At 42.1% G+C, this 20,942-nt stretch overlaps 1 protein-coding gene across 4 annotated transcripts in view; it reads left to right on the top strand.

The window, feature by feature from the left end:
• Window positions 1-20,942, top strand: part of LOC308502959 (ankyrin repeat domain-containing protein 26-like) — an 82,774-nt gene that overhangs the window by 40,049 nt on the left and 21,783 nt on the right. For all 4 annotated transcript variants that reach the window (XM_081080770.1, XM_081080769.1, XM_081080768.1 and 1 more), the window contains 2 exons: window positions 5,026-5,228; window positions 6,434-6,659. In XM_081080770.1, the coding sequence (XP_080936896.1) occupies window positions 5,026-5,228; window positions 6,434-6,659 (429 nt within the window). The remainder of the gene's footprint in view (window positions 1-5,025; window positions 5,229-6,433; window positions 6,660-20,942) is intronic.

Raw genomic sequence — 20,942 nt, 5'->3', positions numbered from 1 at the left:
TTTTTATTTTAATGAAGTCCAGTTATCTACTTTTGTTTGGTACTGTCATATCTAAGACACGATTGCCAACTCCAGTCATGAAGACATGAAGCTTCTTCAAAGCTTTTATAGTTTTGGTTTTTACCTTTTGAAATAATTTTATATATGGTATGATGTAGAGGTTTAATTTTTCTTTTGCATGTGGATATCCAGTAGAACCAGTATCGTTAGTTCAAAAGACTGTTCATGCCCAACTGGATTTTTCGGCACCCTTGTCAAAAATCACTTGACTATATATATGAGGGTTAATTTTTGGATCATCTTTTCCAATTTATTGGTCTATAGATCTGTCCTTACGCCATTACCAAATCAAATGTTATGAGAACGCTTCCCCAGTCATCTTGCATATTACCAGATGCCTTATGGAATAATAAAATGTCAATGTAGGTGAATATCTTTAATTCCACTTCTATGGAGATGTTTTGCTTCTGGATGGAGCCTGTGGCCCGCAGACCTTGGTGACCTTATGACATGATGGGATATTAGGCTTACAAAGTCGACTCATTCCTTTTGTTTTCTTCATTCAAAACATTAATCTTTAACCCAGTGCCTCCCTTTCACTCCCATTTCCATCAAATGTCGGTAATAGGATCTGATACTTGGTGGACAACTTTCTTCATTTTGTCTATCTCCTAATCCATAGCCTCTTCCATAGATTTCACTGTCTAGGAAGGAGAAGATGAAACTTGGACCATCTGCTTTCCTCTTTAGAAATCTCTCTAATCCATCATCTTGCAATTGAAAAGTAGATTCTGTTTGACCCGGTTCTTTTCTGAAACACTGGTGCCAGTCTTGTTCTTGGCATAGATCCCACATTCTCAGAAACACATTGAGATGCATAGTTGTACCTTTAGCTTCATATATAATTAATGGAATAAATATTTCACCCATCCAAAGAAAACATTTCAAGAGTACAGCTGTTAAAAATTAGGAAGTAACTAATCAATCAGAAACAAGTAAAAGATTTGTTTGGGGCAGACAGCAGGAAGACCTACACCTGAACACCCAGCTCGCATTGTGGCCCGAGCCTCCCCACAACATGGGGCTGGATTCCAAGGTTCAGATCCTCAGAGACATAACCAACAGGAGTTGTGTTGTCCTTTGTGAAGGAGTCTTGGAATTCACAGGGAATGTCTTTCAACATATTCTGTTCATTAGGAGCCAGTCACTAATGTTGACCCATATTCTAGTGGTTTTATGCAATGAATATTTCAAAATTTACGGACACATTTAAAAACCACCTTGATCTGTCCACTGGCCACAATTCTTTACATTCCCCCCACATGGAAAATACACTCATCCCTACACAATACTCGCCACAGGTCTCAATTTAATGGCATCAGGCTCAGGTTCGAATCTAAGATTTCACCATCTTAGTCTGGTGCAAATGGGGGTGAAGGGCCTGGGTTTTGGTTTCTAGGATAAAGCTCCTTGAGGACAATTCCTTTCAATATGAAAACATGAGAAAGGAAGAGACAAGTTATCTACCACCCACACACCCAACATTCTGCTCGACTGCTGAAGTTTCCCCTGCAGAAATAGAAAGTGGAAGGCACGTTAGTCCATAGCAATTCTGAAATACAGCCTGATGTGTGCTGTCCGTTCTTTGATTAGGACTTAGTCCTAATCATGCCAATGCTTCTCCATGGCCCTTGGCTGTCCCCTGTGAGCTCTTTGTTCTGTCCTTTTCATAAGAAATGACCTGTGCTTGCAGCTCTTCCCTCAGCGTCATTCCTCCACCCAAATGTCTAAGACCCACAGGCCTCCTCTATTTTTCACTCTCTTGGTTTTTATTAGTCCAAGGTAACAAGGTGGTTTTTTGCTACTTGACTATCCTAAAAACTTGGAGTTGCGTGAGAGTTTCTTGGGGTTCGTGCCATTAGAAAAGCCACCGTCATACATCGTTTTGAGATAAGCTCTTGGGCTTCCTGTAGCTGTTGTAGGACCATGCCTATAAAATTCTTTTCCTCTTAAGAGCCTTCCAGGAATTTAAGGCCCCACCTTAACTCTTTCGAAGTCTTGAGGAAGGCTTTACAGTCTTGTCCTCATCCGTAGATCATGTCTTCCTGGGAGCACAGCGAATTTGATCTTCACTCAGAAGCCATTTCTTTATTTTAGCATGATTTGACAACAGGGCATGTGGGAGAGGCTGTAATGGGAAACACATTTGAACACAATAAGTCCTGGTTCCTTTACAGTTCACAGTCTTTCGTTAGCTCATGTATCTCATGGATTTTACTTGGTTACTTCACAGCAAAAGTCCCCTTTCATCCGGATTTCAGACTCATTTTCTTCACTAGCTGAGAAGTCTTTGTGGCCAGCCTCTTTAGGGGCCCGCAAGCCCCCAATAACCGTCTCTTGGAGGCTCTTGTGGGTGTCGTTCTCATTCTTCTCCACATCCTTTCGGGTTCCACCTACCTCCTGGTGGAAAGGCACTCCTACAGGTTTTAGATTGCTTTTCTTTGTGGCTCACACCATTTTGAATATCAGTATCAATGCCAGTTGTTCATTGCTGCTCAAGAAACCAACTCAAAAGCTAGTGGCTCAAAACAGCATCTGTTTTGTTCACCAGTAATGCAGTTGAGTGAAGCTCAGTCAGACTAGCTCATTTCTGTTCCACTTGGCATCAGCTGCGTTGCCATGAAGCTGCGAATGAGAATCATCTAAAGGCTGTTACACACACGTGTAGCAGTTGAAGCGGGGTTTTGGCCGGGATGCCCACTGGGGCCGTCTCAGCGCGAACATCTGTAGGAGGCCTCACTGTGTGTCCTGGGCTTCTTCATCTGCACAACATGGTGGCTGGGTTCTCAGGGCGAGCTTCCCGAGAGAAAGTCAGATGGAACCTATATCACATTTTCTGCCGCAGGCATAGCATTCTCACAGCAGTTCTGCCCTATTCCATGCACTAGAATCCAGTTACTTCCTAAGGCCAGCACATATTAAAAGGGAGGGAATTTCATGGAGAAATGTCAAGAATTTGTAGCCATGTTTTAAAAACACTACATCTATCCAATCACCTCATCTTACAAAATAAGCATTGTATCTACAGGAAAGTAGTTCTACCCAACTCAGTATCACTGAAATTCCAGCAGATTTGTTGTTATTATTGCTGTTTAGGATGTTCTTGTATATTGTGGAAAGAGAGGATTACAAGATAGCATTATCAAATTAAGACACTTTTTTGTTGTTGAAAAAAATGTAGCGATCATCTCACTAAACATCACAGTGTGAGATGTGATTTCTCCTTAACCTTGGGAATCATTTCTTCTTGAAAGCAATTCAAATTACCATGAAACATTTGTAGCTGACGGAGACCTAACTATCTCAAGATGAGTTACTCGTAACTCCCTACAACTTCGTAAGAAATTATGGACAGTTAAAATGGGGAACAGGTGAGAGACTATCAACTCAGAGGTGACTTACAGTGATTTTATAGAAGAAAAACATGAACCAATCATTCAGGAAATCGTAGAAAATCAAGTACAGATGTTGTGTGGCAAAGTTGATGACAATAAAGGATACATTTTTGAGTCTCCTGGTGCTTTTCTCTTTGTTCTCCATTCTGAGTAATTCAAGTTTCCACATTCCAAGGATCTACTATAGTATGGATGACATTTTATGGCAACTGAGTTTATTTCACAAGTTGATACTGGTTTGGGGTTAGACTATTCTCAGTCAACTTCCTTCGTAACCAAATCATACTATCTTACTCATTCAGAATGAGGCTCTCAAAGCAAAACTGGAAACTGCATCTTCAGAATGTCTCCATCTGTGGGGTGGCCAGTTGGCTCCATGGTTAGAGCATCGTGCTGGTTCCAATCCTTGGTAACGAAGGTCGATGGTTCGATTCCCACATGGACCAGTTAGCTACACCCTCCACAACTAGGTTGAAAACAATGGCTGGAGCTTGGAGCTGAGCCCCCAGTGGGCGGCCGGCCAGTTGGTTCAGTGGTTAGAGCGCAGTGCTCATAACACCAAGGTTGCCGGTTCGATTCCCGCATGGGTCAGTGAGCTGTACCCTCCATAACTAGTAGATTGAAGAGAACAATTTGACTTGGAGCTGAGCTGCGCATCCCACAACTAGATTGGAAACTGTTACTTGACAGGGAGTTGATGGGTCCTGGAAAAAACACTGTTCCCCAGTTATAAAAAAAAAATTTGTTTTAAAAAGTTTTTTTATAAAAAGGTATCTATAGCTTATTGAAGAAAATCAATCTTAAACAAGAGTTATTATCTATGAAAGGAGTACAAAAGTCATGTGAAAAAGTGAGAATAAAAAGAGTGGAGATAAAAATTATTAAACCTCAAAATTCATATAGTCACAAATGTGGTAGAAAAGAGTGAAGCAGAACACAGTAAATTCTGGGATATTGAAGACTGAGCAAGACAGGATGTAGTAGAAAAAAATTTTTAAATCTATTTTTACAGGTTAATTCATTAATTTTTAACACGTCTTAATTCATTTTGCTGCAAATTACGTTTTCAATATGCATAGTGTATGTGATTCTTCTACTCCCCTTAATGGCAGTTGTTTTTATTTTATTTTTTTTAGATTTCTGGAACAAAGGTGGTATTTGCTTCTCCTTTTTAATATTTCAGTTCCCATCATTATTGTCACTCAGTTGATGTTTGAGATTTGTTCTTTCTGAAAAATCGTTTGATTTTTAAGACCAATTGATATAAAACGAGACTATTAGGAAATACAGAAAATAAAATGCACCATATTCTTAGATTATTAAGTCATATTGTTCAATTTTTAAAATTTAAAATTGATTCTCTTATTGGAATTGTTAGATGAGATGATTCAAAATATTTTCATGATTCAGATTTATTTTATTCCGTATTGATGATAAATATTTTAAACTTCAGCTTTTTTCACATTTAAATTGCCGTCCAAATCATTGACTTAAAACTAAAGAATACAAATAGACTGTAATTATTCAGTTTATAATTATTTTTAAAATGTATCCTTTCTGTTGGCTTTAGGAACAAGCAGCATCTCAAAAAAACGTACACCCATTAAATGACCATGATGGCGCTTCCCTAAGTGACATGGAACTCAGAATTAAACGTCTGGAATCTGAACTCTCCAAAGTGGAAACTTCTCGTAAAATAGAATTGGAAGAATGTAAACACCTCTACCTAGAGGAATTAAAACTTATCACATCATTGGAAAACAAACTAAACAAGTAAGTCCAAACAAAGTCAGAGAAAATCAATCGAGCTCATTAATTTGCCTCTAAAGTATAATTTTTATCCAGGCAGATTCCCGAGATTGATAGGAAATGAAAGCTTACTAAATAGTATAATTTTGGAAAATGATGTTAGTGAATAAATTACTTTTAAAATGTTAGTTAGTTCAGGACATTTGCATCTCTCTCCATTTTTGGTTTTACATGATTGTATTTCTCCTTCTCGCGGTTTTCATACAGTTAATCTGATCTACCAGTCTTTAAGCAAAGTGTTTTTGAAGCTTTATGATTTAGACAACGCTATTTATTATAAAATTTCTTGTCAGAATTCCCCTAAATAGTTTTTAGTGAGGTAACTATTTATTATAAGATAACAACTTAAACCCAAAGGGTTAAGTACTCCGCATGTTCTGGCACTTGGTACATGTACTGTCTCCATTGTGCTCTGTGTTATTATCTCTAGAGGTCGCTTTCAGACAAGCTCTTCTTTCTAGTCTTTCTGATGTCCACAAAGGCATACATGTGAAATATAGCAGAGGATTAACAACGTAGGGGTGAGGGTAGTATAACCCAAGAAGTGGCTAAAAAGATAAGGTGGTGAGCCTGAGGGGGTGTGTGGAGGCAGGAAGCGCAGAGCCCACGCCCAGCGCCTTGGCCACAGTGTTATATTATAAGCTACAGGCCTGCTGAGCGGTTTCATTCAGTAGGATCACCAACCAGGCTCCCTCCTTCTCCCCCAGAGGCTGTTGTTCTAAATGACACCTCAGTCCTCATGGTAATGAGGGCGTTACCCAAGGGCGGTGACTGCAAAGGCTTGAAAATATCTTGGTGGGATTTTTTAAAAATTCTAAACTCGTTTGCTATGTATGTCTCATGGCAATCTTCAAGAATCTTATTGGTTCAGCCATTGTAGAAGGCAGCAAGTATTATCTGTGAAGCCGTGGATGTCACTGATAGCCCGTTTCCTCCCCTCCCTACTTTGAATTTCTTCTTAGTCTGGTGTCCCCATAGAAACATATGTGCTTGTTTAGGATAATTTGAAACCTATCCTTGTGCATGGTAGGTCTGCCCTGACGCATTTTCAATGTTAAAATGCTGTTTAATGGGAAATTCCTTTTACTATTTATTATGGCAGCTTGAAAAAAATGCAAGTCATTCAGGAAAAATAACATTCAAAGCTTTGTGTCTTACAATCTTCACAGTGCTAATGAAAGACTGGCAGAGGCTAGAACCGATCTTCAGGCAAAGGAACAGCCCAAGGAGTTTCTCAGCACTGCTCTTAGGAGGGGAGTCCTTGAGCCACCATGTGTTGGGAGTTTGAATACTGAGTTACTCCTCAGTGGAAATCCTGCTCCAAGAGAAAATTTGGTGATTCCTAAGTCAACCGCACGGGCTTCAAATGACATCATGGGGTATTACTGTCCCAAGGTTAGTTATATTAGCTTCTTTCCCTTGCGTTTCAGATTTCTTTCTTTTTTATTTCTTTGATATAATATTGTTTTGTTTTGTCTTATATATTCATTGGGGTGATATTGGTTAGTGAAATCATATGGGTTTCAAGTGTACATTTCCATAATACATCTTGTATATATTTCACTGTGTGTTCACCATCCCGAGTCAGTTCTCCTTCCATCGCCATGTATTTGACCCCCTTTTCCCTCTTCTACCTCTCTCTCTCCCCCCTCACCCACTAAGTGTTGTCTGTGTCTATGAGTTTTTGTTTCTTTGTTTGTCGTTGATGAAATTTTGAGTTGTTTCATTGACTAATGCACACGAAGTAAAAGGCATAATATGTGTGCTAATATGCATAGAAAGGAGATAGAAATTTTACAGTCTTTTTTTAAGTCCCTAGAGCTCTCATGTGTTGAGTTATTTATTATTATTTAATAAATGTAACTAAAGTGATACATTTAAAATGCTTGAAAATTTGCCTTTAAATTTTATTACAGATGTTAAATATCATTGCCTAATAACCAATGGTATGCTTTGAGATGCTTTGGCTTCTTAATTGGTTTTAGTTGGAGATGATTCATAAAAATTTTAAAGTTTTGTGCATCCCAGTTTTTCTTCCCCTAAGTGTAAGTGAATGATGGCTGGCCAAACACCTAACCACAAATGGATGTTTATTATTAAATGAAACAGATATAATCCTTTTTATTAATTCGGCAAACTTATAATACTGCAGAAAGATTAGTCTCTGTTTTTATGGTTAATGTTATCTTCTAACAAGAGAGTATATCCTTAATTTTTATTTTATTCATAGCACTATCTATTTCAGTGTTTTAAAATGAGTTGCTTCACAGTTGTACATATTCTAAATAGGGACATTAAGCAAATAATTGAATTTTTAAAATGAAGTTCACTTATGTCTATATGTCTTGACAGCATTTGGGTAATTGATGAATAAGGTGGCAGTGCTAGGGAGTCTTTAAATCACAACTCGTTTTCTTCGTGTGACGTGGTTGTTAAAAATACTCATTCTTGAGTTCTTGACCAGCAGGAGTTCTGTTCGGTTCTGTTTCATAGTTTCCATCTCTTTGATAAAGTTCTCCTCCGGGTCATTAATTTTACTCCTGAACTCATTGAACTGCCTTGTGAGTGTTGTTATATCTCAGTGACATTCTTCATGCTGTTACTTTGTTTTGTTTTACCCTCCAAAATGTTTATTACATTTAAGCAACGTGGAGAATACAGGAAGGAAAGCACAAATCATCTGCTCGGAACAATTGGTCTAATTTATATGCAGCATACAATATAGAAAATTAGTTTAAAACGGTTAGTGGAGGTCAAATTGAGGAGGGCTTTAAGTGAGTTTGATTTTTTTTCTCTAGGCAGCAGTAGGCATAAAAAGGATAATGAAATAATAATTCTTTCATGGGGGAGTATATAATATGTGGCAGAGAGTCTGTTATCTCCTTTGTATTTGAAAAATTAAGTGAAGTATAATGTATGTCGTTAGTTTCAGGTGAACAAGCTTTCCCTGGTTCGTGCTAATCTTTGGCCCTAGAAGTAAATACTGTATGTCTTTTGACTATTGACATATAGTATTTTATATAATATAGTATATAATATACTCAGCTTCTTGCTGGGGCTACAGCTGAAAATAGCTCAGCCCTGTTTCTCTTTGCCCATGACTCGACTGTGTTGAACTGGGTTATTTTAAGCTGAGGGCCAGATTGCTGATTGACAGGTGTTATATATGTGCCTGAAAGTCACCAAGAAGTGCTATTTTTGTTTGTTTGTTTGTTTTACTGTGCAGAAACTAGTTCTGGGTGTCTTCTTTTTTTTCAGTGAATGAGTATTACTATTTTTAACTCTTTTTTATTATTAGTTTCAGGTGTACAAAACAATGTAATAGTTACACATTTATAATTTGTATGCCTCACATAATGATGACCCCTCTCCCCTCATCAACGACCCCTCTGACATCACATACAGCCATTACATTTCCACTGCCTCTATCCCTCAGGCTGTACTCTACTTCTTGTAAACATATATATACATACATATATATGTGTGTGTGTGTATAACAATTGTAGTTAACATTAACATTCATTATTGTTCAGCTTCAGCTTCAGGTGTACAGTGCAGTTGTCAGGCATCTACATCATCTCTGAGGTGCTCTCCCTAAGAGACAAGTGTAATCAGATACCCTACAAAATCTTTACATTATTGATTACATTCACCAAATTGACTTTCGTATCCCCATGGCAATCTTGGGGTTATCGATTGTGCTTTGTAATCCCCTCACCTTCCCCCTTATCCCCACCCCCCTCCCATCTAGCAACCTTCAGTTTTTCCTCTGTGTCTCTGAGACTGTTTCTGATTAGTTCACTCATTTATTGTTTTCTTTAGATTCCACATATAAGTGAGATCATAAGGTATTTGTCTTTCTCTGTCTGACTTATTTCACTTAACATAATGTCCTCTAGGTCCATCCATATTGTTGCAAATGGTAAGATTTCCTTCTTCTTTATGGCTGCGTAATACTCCATTGTATAAATGTACCACAGTTTCTTAATCCAGTCCTCTACCGATGGGCATTTTGATTGTTTCCATATCTTGGCTATTGTGTATAGAGCTGCAATAAACATAGGGGTGCATACATTTTTTTGAATTAGAGTTTTGGATTTCTCCGGATCGATGCCTAGGAGTGGAATTGCTGGGTCATAAGGTAGTTCCATTCTCAGATTTTTGAGATACCTCCATACTGTTTTCCATAGTGGCTGCAGCAATCTGCAGTCCCACCAACAGTGCACAAGGGTTCCCTTTTCTCCACATCCTCACCAGCGCTTGTTGTTTGTTGATCTATTGACGATAACCATTTTGACTGGGGTGAGGTGGTATCTCAATGTGGTTTTTATTTGCATTTCTCTGATGGTTAGTGAGGTTGAGCATTTCTTCATATGTCTGTTTGCCATCTGTATGTCCTCTTTAGAAAAATGTCTCTTCATGTCCTCTGCCCATTTTTTAATTGGTTTGATTGTTTTTTCGGAGCTGAGTTGAGTGAGTTTTTTAATAAAGTTTGGATATATCAATGGCAGATATCTTCTCCCATTCAGTAGGACCCTTTTTTGTTGTAATGATGATTTCCTTTACTGTGAAAAAAATGTTTAGTTTGATGTAATCCCATATGTTTATTTTTTCTGTTACTTCCCTAGCCCAAGGGGATGATGTATCAGTAAAAATCTTACTCCGGGTCATATATGTAAAGTTGCTTCCTATATTGTCTTCTAGGAGTTTTATGGTATCAGATGTTACATTTAAGTTTTTGACCCATTTTCAATTTATTCTTGTATATGGTGTAAGGAGGTGGTCCAGCTTCATCTTTTTGCATGTGTCTGTCCAGGTTTCCCAGCACCATTTATTGAAAAGACTGTCTTTACCTCACCGTAAATTCTTGCTTCCATTGTCGTAGATTAAATGGCCATATAGGCGTGGATTTATTTTTGTTCCGCTTGTGTGTTCACTGTTAACTTGTCTTCTGAGTCGCTGATTCGATTCTCTGACTCATCTAACCCACTGGTAATTCCTTCAAGCGTGTGCTTTATTTCACTTGTTGTATTCTTTAGTTCTAACTGGTTGTTCATTATGATTTCTCTATCCTTCTTTATGTCGTCACTAAGCTCTTTAAACATTCTTATCGTCAGTGTTCTGAACTCTGTCTCTGATAGGTTGGTTACTTCTATTTCATTTGGTTCCAATTCTGGAGGTTTCTTCTGTTCTTTTATTTGGGACATGTTTCTTTGTTTCCCCATTCTGGTTGACTCTCCGTGTTTGCTTCGATGTATTAGGTAGATCCCCTAGGATTCTCGGTCTTTGCTGGCTTATCTTATGTAGTGTGTGTCCTTTATATCTGACTTGCACCACTTCCCTATTCTCCTGTGCGTGTGCTCCAAAGGTGACCCTGGTGTTGTGTATATTGTGCTGTGTAAAGTTGAACTTCCATTGCTTTTGGCTGGTCAGTAGGTGGGGTTGATCCTAGGCTGCCTAGTTGTGAGACTTAGCTCTGCCCTCGGTGGATGATCTGCTGCGTGAGGGTGGACCACTCCGATTAGACTTGGCCTCTATGGGCTCTTGTGCCTGTAGAGAATTCCCTCTGGGTGTGTCACTTGTAGGTCAAACCCAATAATACTCTGGTTGGGTCTGGAGTTGGTGTCAGGAGGTGTCGAATCTTGTGACTCTTGGGCTGGGCCCTGGTGTAGGGCAATTTCAGAACAAAGCCAATCACCAAGCACAACAGCAACAACAAAGTCAAAACCAAATACACTCACGTGTGAAAACAACCAGTAACCCACACTCAACACAGGCAAAAATATCAAAGATACAAAAACAAAACAAAAAAAAAACCCAGCGCCAGTCTTGGCTTAAGCCCACCAAGTAATCTCCAGGCCGTCCTCTGCTGTACCAGAGAGTCCTCTGTGTATTGTTCAGGCAGAGCCGGTCACCTGGTGCCCAGAGTGACCCTGGGATGGCAGATGTAGATGAGTGGGGCTATTGGGTCTGGATGGTAGTTTCTACAAAGTCAGTGCAGTTTCTGCTCTTGCCTGCACATATGCGCACTGAGAGTAACACAACCAGCCCTGTGCCCAGGTCTCCTGAGTCTTAGGTCACTCCTTCCGTGTGTGTGTGTGCGTGCGTGCATGTGTGCGTGTGTGGTGGGAGATTTCTGAGCTGCTGAAAGCCCAGAGCTGCGACTGCTGCCTACTGCTAACCCCTGGGCATGTCTCCACAGTTGTAATTGCCCTGCCCTGGGCAGGTCAGAGAAGGTGGGGACTGGGGATGGAGGAGTCTTCTCTCTCTCAGCCCAGCAGTGTCACACACTTCCCAGCTTCTTCCCTGGGTCGCAGTAGCTACAAACCGGGTCCTCCCAGATCCTGAGCACTATGGGTCCTCTGTAATCTGACACTACTCCTCAGATCAGGGGCCAGCGTGAGTCTCTGGAAGGGTGGGGGTAGGATTGGGAGAGTCGGGGGAGGGGCCCAGGTATGGTGCTTACTTCCTTTGTCCTACCTAGGGCCCAGCTGGAGGTCTCAGTGAGGTGACTGCCTCAAACTCTGGATATGCTGCTCTCTGAGCAGGGAGATGAGCTGTGGGACACAGGGAAAGAGCCCACCTCCTGGCTCTTGTGGTCTCTGTTCTGTCCGGGGACCACCTGCGCCTCCGCAGCCATGGATGCGGGCCACGTCTCCCTTCCCACTTCCCCTGCTCGCCCAGTTTGCCCACCTTCACGTCATCCTCCTCCAAGTCTCTTAGCTGCCCTGTGTGATGAGCAGAGGGCATGACTGCTGTTTTGAAATCGCGGTCACAGAGATCACAATCTTCCGTGACTTTGACTTGGTTTCTGGAGAAGTGTCATCTTCTCTCAGTGTTAACCATGTCACCTTGCTTCTTCATGCTGCTGAGTGGCTTGTTCCTCTACAGGCACATTTGAAGTAGTGAATACTTTCTTATGTAGGTACATTTCGATTTGAACAATTAAACAGGTATATAATTAGGGGTCTTTCTTTTGTTTTCAGTAGATGGTACAAGAGTGTAGTTTCTGTTTTCTCCCACAGGTGCTCCTTGAGTATGGGGGTTCCAGGGGCGGGGGCTTAGCTGTGGGTGTGGGAGTCCAAGCCTGGGTGACCAGGGAGATGGGTGTTGCAACTGTATCCGGGTCTCCAGGGTCTCTGGTCACCACCACCACGCAGGTGGGGGTAGTGGGTGGTTGAGGAGGCCTGTTCTTGAGCCCGCTGCGCTGCTACCTGGTTCCCTAGGTCTACTGGTAGCACTGTGTGTGGTCGTGAGCCTGGAGAATTGTTTCTGCTGCTGCTACTGGTCCCTGGTGGTGCCAGCACTGCTGCATCTGGAGAGGGGTGGGGGGATGCTGCTGCTGCCCCGCTTAGCCTCCCCTGGGCAGTGATGTGGGAGCTGCACCCCGTCCCCTCCACCGCCACTGCCTTTGCTGGGGCTTCAGGCTCAGCCTTGTCCCCCTGGAACTGCAGCTGTGGGCTGTCCCTGTGCTTTCCTCCATCCTGCCTCCCTTTCACATCCAGTGCACCCTCCTTCCCTTTTACAGATGCGTGGTCTTTTAAGGAATCGTAGTGTGTTGAGCAGAAGATCCTTTCTTGGGCTATAGATGCCCGATGAGTTGTAGATATCGTGGAGATAGAAAGGGGTTGTCTCTCTTGACATGATGTTTACATCATTCCAAAGAATATCCATTTTGATCAATGCAAGGTGGTTTGTGGTTTTGATGGTGTTTTGTGGCCTCCTTTTTTTTTTTTTAGTTTTATTTTATTTTTACATCCCTCACAACGTGAACCCCCCTTTCCCCATCCACCACCACCCCGACCTCACACCGAGCCATCACATTATACACATAAAATTATAGTTGGCATTCATTAATGTCCAGTCTCTGGTGTACAATGCCATGACCAAGCATCCACCGCATCCCTGAGGTGGTCTCCCAAACAGGACACATGTCCATTGGACACCCAACAAAATCCCCAAACACTATTGAGTAAGTTCCCCAAAGTAATTCTTAAAAGACCCTGAGGCCATCCTGTGGTCACCAACCGCCCCCCAATCCCTTCACCCTTCCCCCCATCTCCAACCCCCTCCCCCCCACCCATCTAACAACTGTGGCCTTCTTAATGCAGAGAAACATAGCACAGGCCTGTTCTAAATGGAGCTCCAACCTTGTGTTTTCATTTAGCTTCCCCTTAATAAATCATAGGAGAACAAAGCCAAGGATTTTCGGACAGCCCTTCGGCTAAATGGAGTCCAAGTCCTTCAAAGAGGTGAACCTGGAGGAAGGACTGGGTACAAAAAGAAAGTGAATGGCCAACGCTTCTGTAAATTCTTAAGCATGATGCACAATTAAAATGTTCTCAGTGGTTTCACCACAGAAATCAGAAGATGAAAGAGTGTAAAGGCAGGAGCAATGAGAGAGAATATGCTTGTGGACATTTTTCCTTTAATTATTTTTTGGTAGGAAAGAGGTGTTTAGTTTTCAGTATTTCCTCATAAATTGGAAAATTGTTTATGTTAAAGTCAATGCCCTCATTCCAAGGCCAACGTTGTTCCCTTGTGAGGCGTTGGGTTGCCCAATCATGCAGGGCTGAATAAGAGATGGAAAAGCCCCACTCTGTCGAGATCCAGAGATAAGTGTCCCAAATCACTAGGGAACACTGGAAAGACTGATGATGCAGTTGTGATGATGTGAGGTTGGACACAAGTGCACTAGATGGTAAAGAGAAATCTGTTTTGTGTTTCCCATTTCGCTATATTTAACCCCCACCATGAATATTACCTGTGTTGGTTTATATTGGTCAGCCAAATTTGATTCTGAGGAAAAGACAAGTCATTTTAAGGAAGAATTTCCTCAACTTGAGTTTGCTTTCTTTAACTCATGATTTTCTCCTTCAAGTTCCCTTTTCTGTGTTTAGAAATGTTTATGCTTTATAAATTGAGTGTGTTTGACTTCTGTTAATAGGACTTGTGATATTAATCTGTCTTTATTTTTATTAATGACTTTAAAGATAATACTTGAGTTAGAAAGCTACTATTTTGTTTCTCATGCTTTAACATTATTGAGCTACATGACAAAGTTTTACATATTCATATTCTTTGAGTTGTACTCAGAAATTGATGGAATTTTCCGGAATATGAGGTAGTAGCTGGCATAGCAGGCTAGCCTCAATAGGGAGACTTATCCCATTCCTGGCCCGCAGCTCCTTGGTTTGGTGACCTCAGGTGACCTATATAATCTCTGTGAGTCTTGGTTGCCTCTTATGCAAAATTAGGGACTTTCACTAAATCAGTGACTTTCAGACCTGAAAAATATTCTTTTTATCAAAGAATAGTACCGTTCTTTGAGAAAATTTTTTTTGTTTAATGACTCTGTTTACCCAAAAATAAGACCTAGCCGGACAATCAGCTCTAATGTGTCTTTTGGAACAAAAATTAATGTAAGATCCGGTCACATCACGTCACATCATATCATATATCATACGCGGTCTTATATCATAGTAAAATAAGACCGGGTCTTAATTAATTTTTGTTCCAAAATGCATTAGAGCTGATTGTCTAGCTAGGTCTTATTTTCGGGGAAACACGGTATATAAAAACAGAGACCAAGGGTGGCCAGTTGCCTCAGTTGGTTAGAGTGCAAGTTCTTAACAACAAGGTTGTGGGTTCGATTCCCACATGAGCCAGTGAACTGCGCCCTCCACCGCTAGATTGAAAACAATGGCTTGAACTTGGAGATGAACCATGGTGGGCAGCCGGTTGGCCCAGTGGTTGGAGCACTGTGCTCATAACACCAAGGTTGACAGTTCGATTCCCACATAGACCCGTGAGAAGCAATGGGTTGAGCTTGGAATAGGGCTGCTGGTGGGGAGCCTGTTGGCTCAGTGGTTGGAGCGAGGTGCCCATAACACCAAGGTAACCGGTTCAAGTCCCACATTGGCCAGTGAGATGTACAATCCACAACTAGATTGAAAAAAAGAACAATTTGACATCTAGGAAAAGCAAACTGTTCCTCAGTAGTCCCCAATTAACACAAAACAAACCAAAGCAGAGACGTGTAGAGCTACCTAGCTAAAGGAGGGATGCAGACTCCTAAGCTGTGCTATCCCATGGGTGTCCCCAGTGGAACCTGAGCTTTCTCCGAGACGTAGTCTAGTGAGAACTGCCAGTAATGAGAAAATCCTTCTAGTTGAAATCCTTTGAATTAAAGTTTGCTGATACATTTTTTGTGTATAATTTTCTCACCTTTCTATATATTTGATAAATGGAAAGTATAAATAAGACTGCAGAAATGTTGTCCTTATTCATGTTGGACTTCAAGCTACTTCCACCATCTGAACACACTCCTCACCTAGAAATAAACATACCGTGTTTCCCCGAAAATAAGACATAGCTGGACCATCATCTCTAATGTGTCTTTTGGAGCAAAAATTAGTATAAGACCTGGTCTGATATTATTTTATATTACATAAGACCCGTTCTTATATTATGTTAAAATAAGACCGGGTCTTATATTAATTTTTGCTCCAAAGGTCGCATTAGAGCTGATGGTCCAGCTACATCTTATTTTCGGGGAAACACGATAGAAAGTGCTGAAGTAAATATTTAAGAAAAGAGCTGTTTTGGGGGAAAATAATAATAATGCTACGTTGGTAGTTCCTCAATTCAAGTCGTGTAAAAATGTGATTTACATTTTATATTGTTGATTAACAATAACTTAAAACTGTTTCATGAAAGTCTTTTCCCTTCCTATGGTATTTAGTTATTGATTTTACACGGTCTGTCTGGTGATGTTGTTGTCACATTATTCACGTTATAAGCCCTTTCTATCAGGCCATTCACAAAAAAAAGTGTTATGCAAATATTGGAAAACAAATTTGTCTTCCCCTGTCGGTGCCTGCCGATGAGACGAACACTCCCTGAAGTGGGGAGTGAGGATTGAGAAAAAAGAAGAGAGACAAAGATGGGATCGGGAGGGCAGGCAATTCTAAGTAGACTGCCGCAGTTCTAAGTTGACTGCCGCAGTTCTAAGTTGACTGCTGCAGTTCTAAGTAGAATGCCTCAGTCCAAGTTTATTTTTGCAGCTTATATACTCTGGGCATCAAAAAGTAACAGAACTGTCTGCAATCTAGTAGTTACAATAAAGGTAATACACAAGGGCCTGTTTTTTGGCCAGCTGCACACTTCCTGACCTTGTCTAGTTCTGTGTTCTCAAAGTAGCAAGTTTTGCCTTGCTGGGAGCACAAACCACTCAAGGAAGTCAAAGGTTCAACATTTCACAAAACAACACCTGCTAGCACTTCAGCACGGTTTCCCACAGGTCCCCCTTCTTTGTTATATATATATATATATATATATATATATATATATATATATATATATATATATATATATATATATAAATTAACACAAGGGTCGCGCGCCTGGCTTAGGTGGTTGGTACAGATATGTCCATTTACCCATCATAGGAGACCATCCCTCTAGCGAACGGTTCCTGTCTTAGGTTATGTACATTCTTACCAAATCCTTACCCGTCTTTGGCTGCCGACCCATTGTAGGGGCTTTATACACGGGTGTCAGTGACACGGTGAACCTGGGCAGATAATCTCAACTCATGAACATTTGTTTGGAGATTGATGAAGCCCTTGAGTATTATCTTTCTGAGCAACGGAGTAAAACACATGAATAGAAGAACACCAACAAAGATTATTACAAAAGGCAGTAGCAAATGGAACAGAGCTAGAAAGGAGGGGAATTCTCCTCTGAGGTCCGAGTACCAAGGACCTGAAATGTTAACAGGTACCATAATGAAAGATGATCGGTGGAGAACTATAGCTCTACTTTTGTCATTTGACCAATTGATGCTATTACTTAGGTTACACTGTATACAAGATACATTAAACTGGACCCTGTCAATAGGGGTGATGTTAGAATTACCAATCATAAGCACATACGGAGCCTTGACACAAGCAGTGGTATTGCCTTCTACCTTGCCTTGTCCCTCGTCCATACTCATAGTCACTGTATCCACTGCTCCCACTAGTTTCCAAATATGTCTTGGGGGCCGGGAGGTATACTGTCTCCAAATGATGGATCTGTTGTTTTTTCTGTTCTCCTCACCGCAAGGACCATGGGCTTGTTGTGGAGGTGGGTTTTTATCCCTGATGTTTTTCCATCCTGCTGGCTGATGGAATGTGACACTCTGTCCTTGGTTGTCTCCGTGACTTGTCTGGTTGCCCACACGGAAACATCCGGTAACATTGACAGTCTTTGTGAAGCATATGAGGAGTCCTAAGCCCAAGCCGCTATGATTGAATCCAACAGCTTGTAGGATGGCAGGAGCGAATGGATGTCCTAATAGCCTAGTGTCATTTGTCCCACCAATGACTTCAGGCCCGTTCCACACAGTGGGGTGTAGCATGGGAGGGTCAGGAACATATGCCCAGTATGTCTCACCCTGAGGGATCTGTGCAACCAGCAGGATCTTGAAGACGCTCATCAGCAAGCCGCACCAACCTCTCAGGCAGCCACCGCGCACCTCCTTTGTCCTGTGAATAAACACAAACATGCCCTCGTCCCCAAATTAGGACTGGGTCTGGCCCATGCCACTGGTTAATAACTGGATCCTGCCATCTCACTTGGGCATAATCTTGTTGAGTGTTAGGATGCCAGAAGCGATCTGCGGCAGATCTGCCACGCGCATCCAGGTTTAAAAAATTTAGAACAAAGAGTGTGATTAAGGATTGTATGTGGGGAGACGGGGTAGACTCTAACGCTGCTGGCACACATTCTTGACATAGAGTAGGGCTATTAGCCATACCTTGAGGCAGCACCAGCCATTGATATCTCTTCATAGGTTCTTGTAAGTTAGTTGAAGCAAACCTTTTACAGTCCTTGGGGCACAATGGTATGGTATAAAAACAATCCTTTAAAGCCAGGATTATCTTATATGTGTTTTGGGGTATAGCAGAAGGATTAGGCAATCCTGGTTGTAAAGCCCCCATGAGCTCCATAGTCTCATTTATTTTTCTCCAATCTTGTAACAACCTCCATTTACCTGATTTTTTCTTAATTACAAATATGGGAGAGTTCCATGGAGAGTTAGAAAGTGCTGTATGTCCCTTATCGAGTTGCTCCTGTTCCAGCAACCTTGCAGCCTGTATCTTTTCTGATGATAGGGGCCACTGTTCTACCCAAACAGGTGTGTCGCTTTTCCAAGTGATAGCATCTGCATGGGGTACAGGAGGAGTAGTGACCCCCGTTAAAAATATCCCAAGCCAGCTCTTTGTGGTAAGGGCGAGGGAAAGATAGGCTCTTTTCTCCCTTGTCCAGAGGGACCTGAGCCATCTCTAGGCAGATGTCCCTGATCGAACATCATCATAGTGACCTGTTGATTAGGGCTGTACAGGTAAACTCCCATCTGACTCATGACATGTCTGCCCCATAGATTGACAGGCAATCCTGCCACTATGTATGGTTGAAAGGATCCTTCATGTCCCTCTTGATCTTTCCACAACAATATATCACTGCTCTGTTCTGGTGACTGAGATTGTCCTATGCCTTGTAACTGGGTTAGTGTTTGCTGCTTTGGCCAGTGGCTAGGCCACTGATCTGCAGTTAAAACAGAGACATCGGCCCCCGTGTCTAAAAGGCCCATGAAGGAACGGCCATTAATGGATAGTGGTAATTCTGGCCTGGTGGTGAATGGCCTGGACCCAATAAGCATCTGATGAACCAAGGCCCGCGTCGCCTCGGGATTTACGGCCTGCTGTTTTACCCGGTTTGACATGTGGAATTAACAATGATTGTGCTATGCGTGGGCCCTTAGGGATCACTGAAGTGCCTCCAGGCGAATGTGTCATAATCTTGATCTCTCCTGTATAATCCATATCCACAACTCCCGGAGCAACCAATATCCCTTTCATGGTAATACTACTCCTTCCTAGGATGAGTCCCACAGTCTGTGGAGGCAGAGGCCCAAAGACCCCTGTAGGAATAGCTCGCATTCCCATCTCAGGTGTTAGTACTGTGTAGGCGGCGCTACTGAGGTCCAATCCTGCGCTGCCTGGGGTTGCTGGGAAGAGTTCCTGAATGGATTTCCCTGGTGGGGGACCAACTGCGGCAGCGCCCCATAGCATTGTTGCGGGGCCTGGGGCTGGCCCCTCTTCCTGTTTCCTGGAAGAAGAGGATTACCGGAGGCATCCCTCTTAGATTTACATGCATTGGCCCAGTGTTTACCTCTCTTACATTTTGGGCATAATCCAGGTTGTTTTGGGCCCTCCTTCCTTTGAGGCTGACCTTGTTTATTAGGGAAGTTTTTGATCATATGGCCCGGCTGTCCACACCCAAAACAGATGCCCTGTCCCTTTATTTTCTTTTGTTGTTGTTGTTGGAATAACATTTCTCTAACAGTCTTTCCTTGCAAAGCAGCGGCCATTGCAAGACCCTGTGTATAAGAAGGTCCTATTTTTGAGCACAACCAGACATAATCTGACAAGTCACTCTTATTTTTGTAAGGTCATAATGCAGCCTGGCATGCAGAATTAGCATTCTCAAAAGCGAGCTATTTAACTAACAGCATGCTGGCATCTGAGTCTCCCAGAATTCTTCCAGCCGCCTGCATTAATCGCGAAAGGAAGTCTTGGAAAGTCTCATCAGGCCCCTGGATAATTTTAGAGAGGTCCTCAGAACGTTTTCCAGGCATAGGAAAATTTTTCCATGCACGCCTGGCGGCAGCACTTGTTTGTGCATAAGCAGCCGGGTCAAAACTTAATTGTGTTTGCAAGTCTCTATAAGGTCCTTCACCTGCCAACATATCAAAGGAGATAGGAATGTTTTGTGTCTGATTTATCTCTGCAGTACTCTGACAGAATTCTGCAAAGTCAGACTGCCATAAGATATAGTCCCCTCCTGATAAGCAAGCCCTAGCAAGTTGCTTCCAATCACTAGGCGGCAGGGCTTCTGTAGCTAGTGATTCTAGCAGGGCCTGGGTGAACGGGGCATTAGGACCATATTGAGAACATGCCATTTTTAATTCTTTTAAACTTTTGAATGCAAAAGGCACATGGTCTCGGACAGGATTTCCTTGTGCGTCCTGTCTTTCTATCACTGGAAATGCCAACCCAGAATCTCCAGTATCTTCCCCTAACTTGCAGGCGGTTTGCAAAACCTTACGCAGAGGAGAATCACGAGGGCAAGTCTGTTCTGCCTGCCTCGATTGTACCATCTGCACCTGCACAGAGAGGGAGGCAATTGCTGACTGCAATCCATCAATCTCTGCCTGGAGAGGATTCAGATGTCCTGTCTTAGCACCTGTTTCTGTCTGAACCACCCCATTATAATCTTCAGGGTCATGATATCGAGGACCGGCTTCCTCTAGGCCTTCCTCATCTAGGCCCTCCTCATCTTGGGGGTCCAGTCCGTTTAGCACACTTTTTAACATTTGAGTAAAAGACATTCTGCTTTTACCCTGTCCCATGATTTTTTACTCCCGACTGTGGTATCTCACCGCACCCCTTACCTTATGTGACGCGTCTCAGCTCCTTGCGGTGTCCTTCACTTTATCCCCAGTATTCAGGTCCCTGTTCGGGCGCCACTTGTCGGTGCCTGCCGACGAGACTAACAGTCCCTGAAGTAGGGAGTGAGGATTGAGAAAAAAGAAGAGAGACAAAGATGGGATGGGGGGGGGGGGGAGGG

The sequence above is a fragment of the Rhinolophus hipposideros genome, assembly GCF_964194185.1.
Source record: "Rhinolophus hipposideros genome assembly, contig: SUPER_9_unloc_4, whole genome shotgun sequence".
In the NCBI taxonomy this organism is placed as follows: Eukaryota; Metazoa; Chordata; class Mammalia; order Chiroptera; family Rhinolophidae; genus Rhinolophus; species Rhinolophus hipposideros.
The sequence above is the reverse complement of the archived record's forward strand: the minus strand, read 5'-3'. Positions and strand labels throughout refer to the sequence as shown.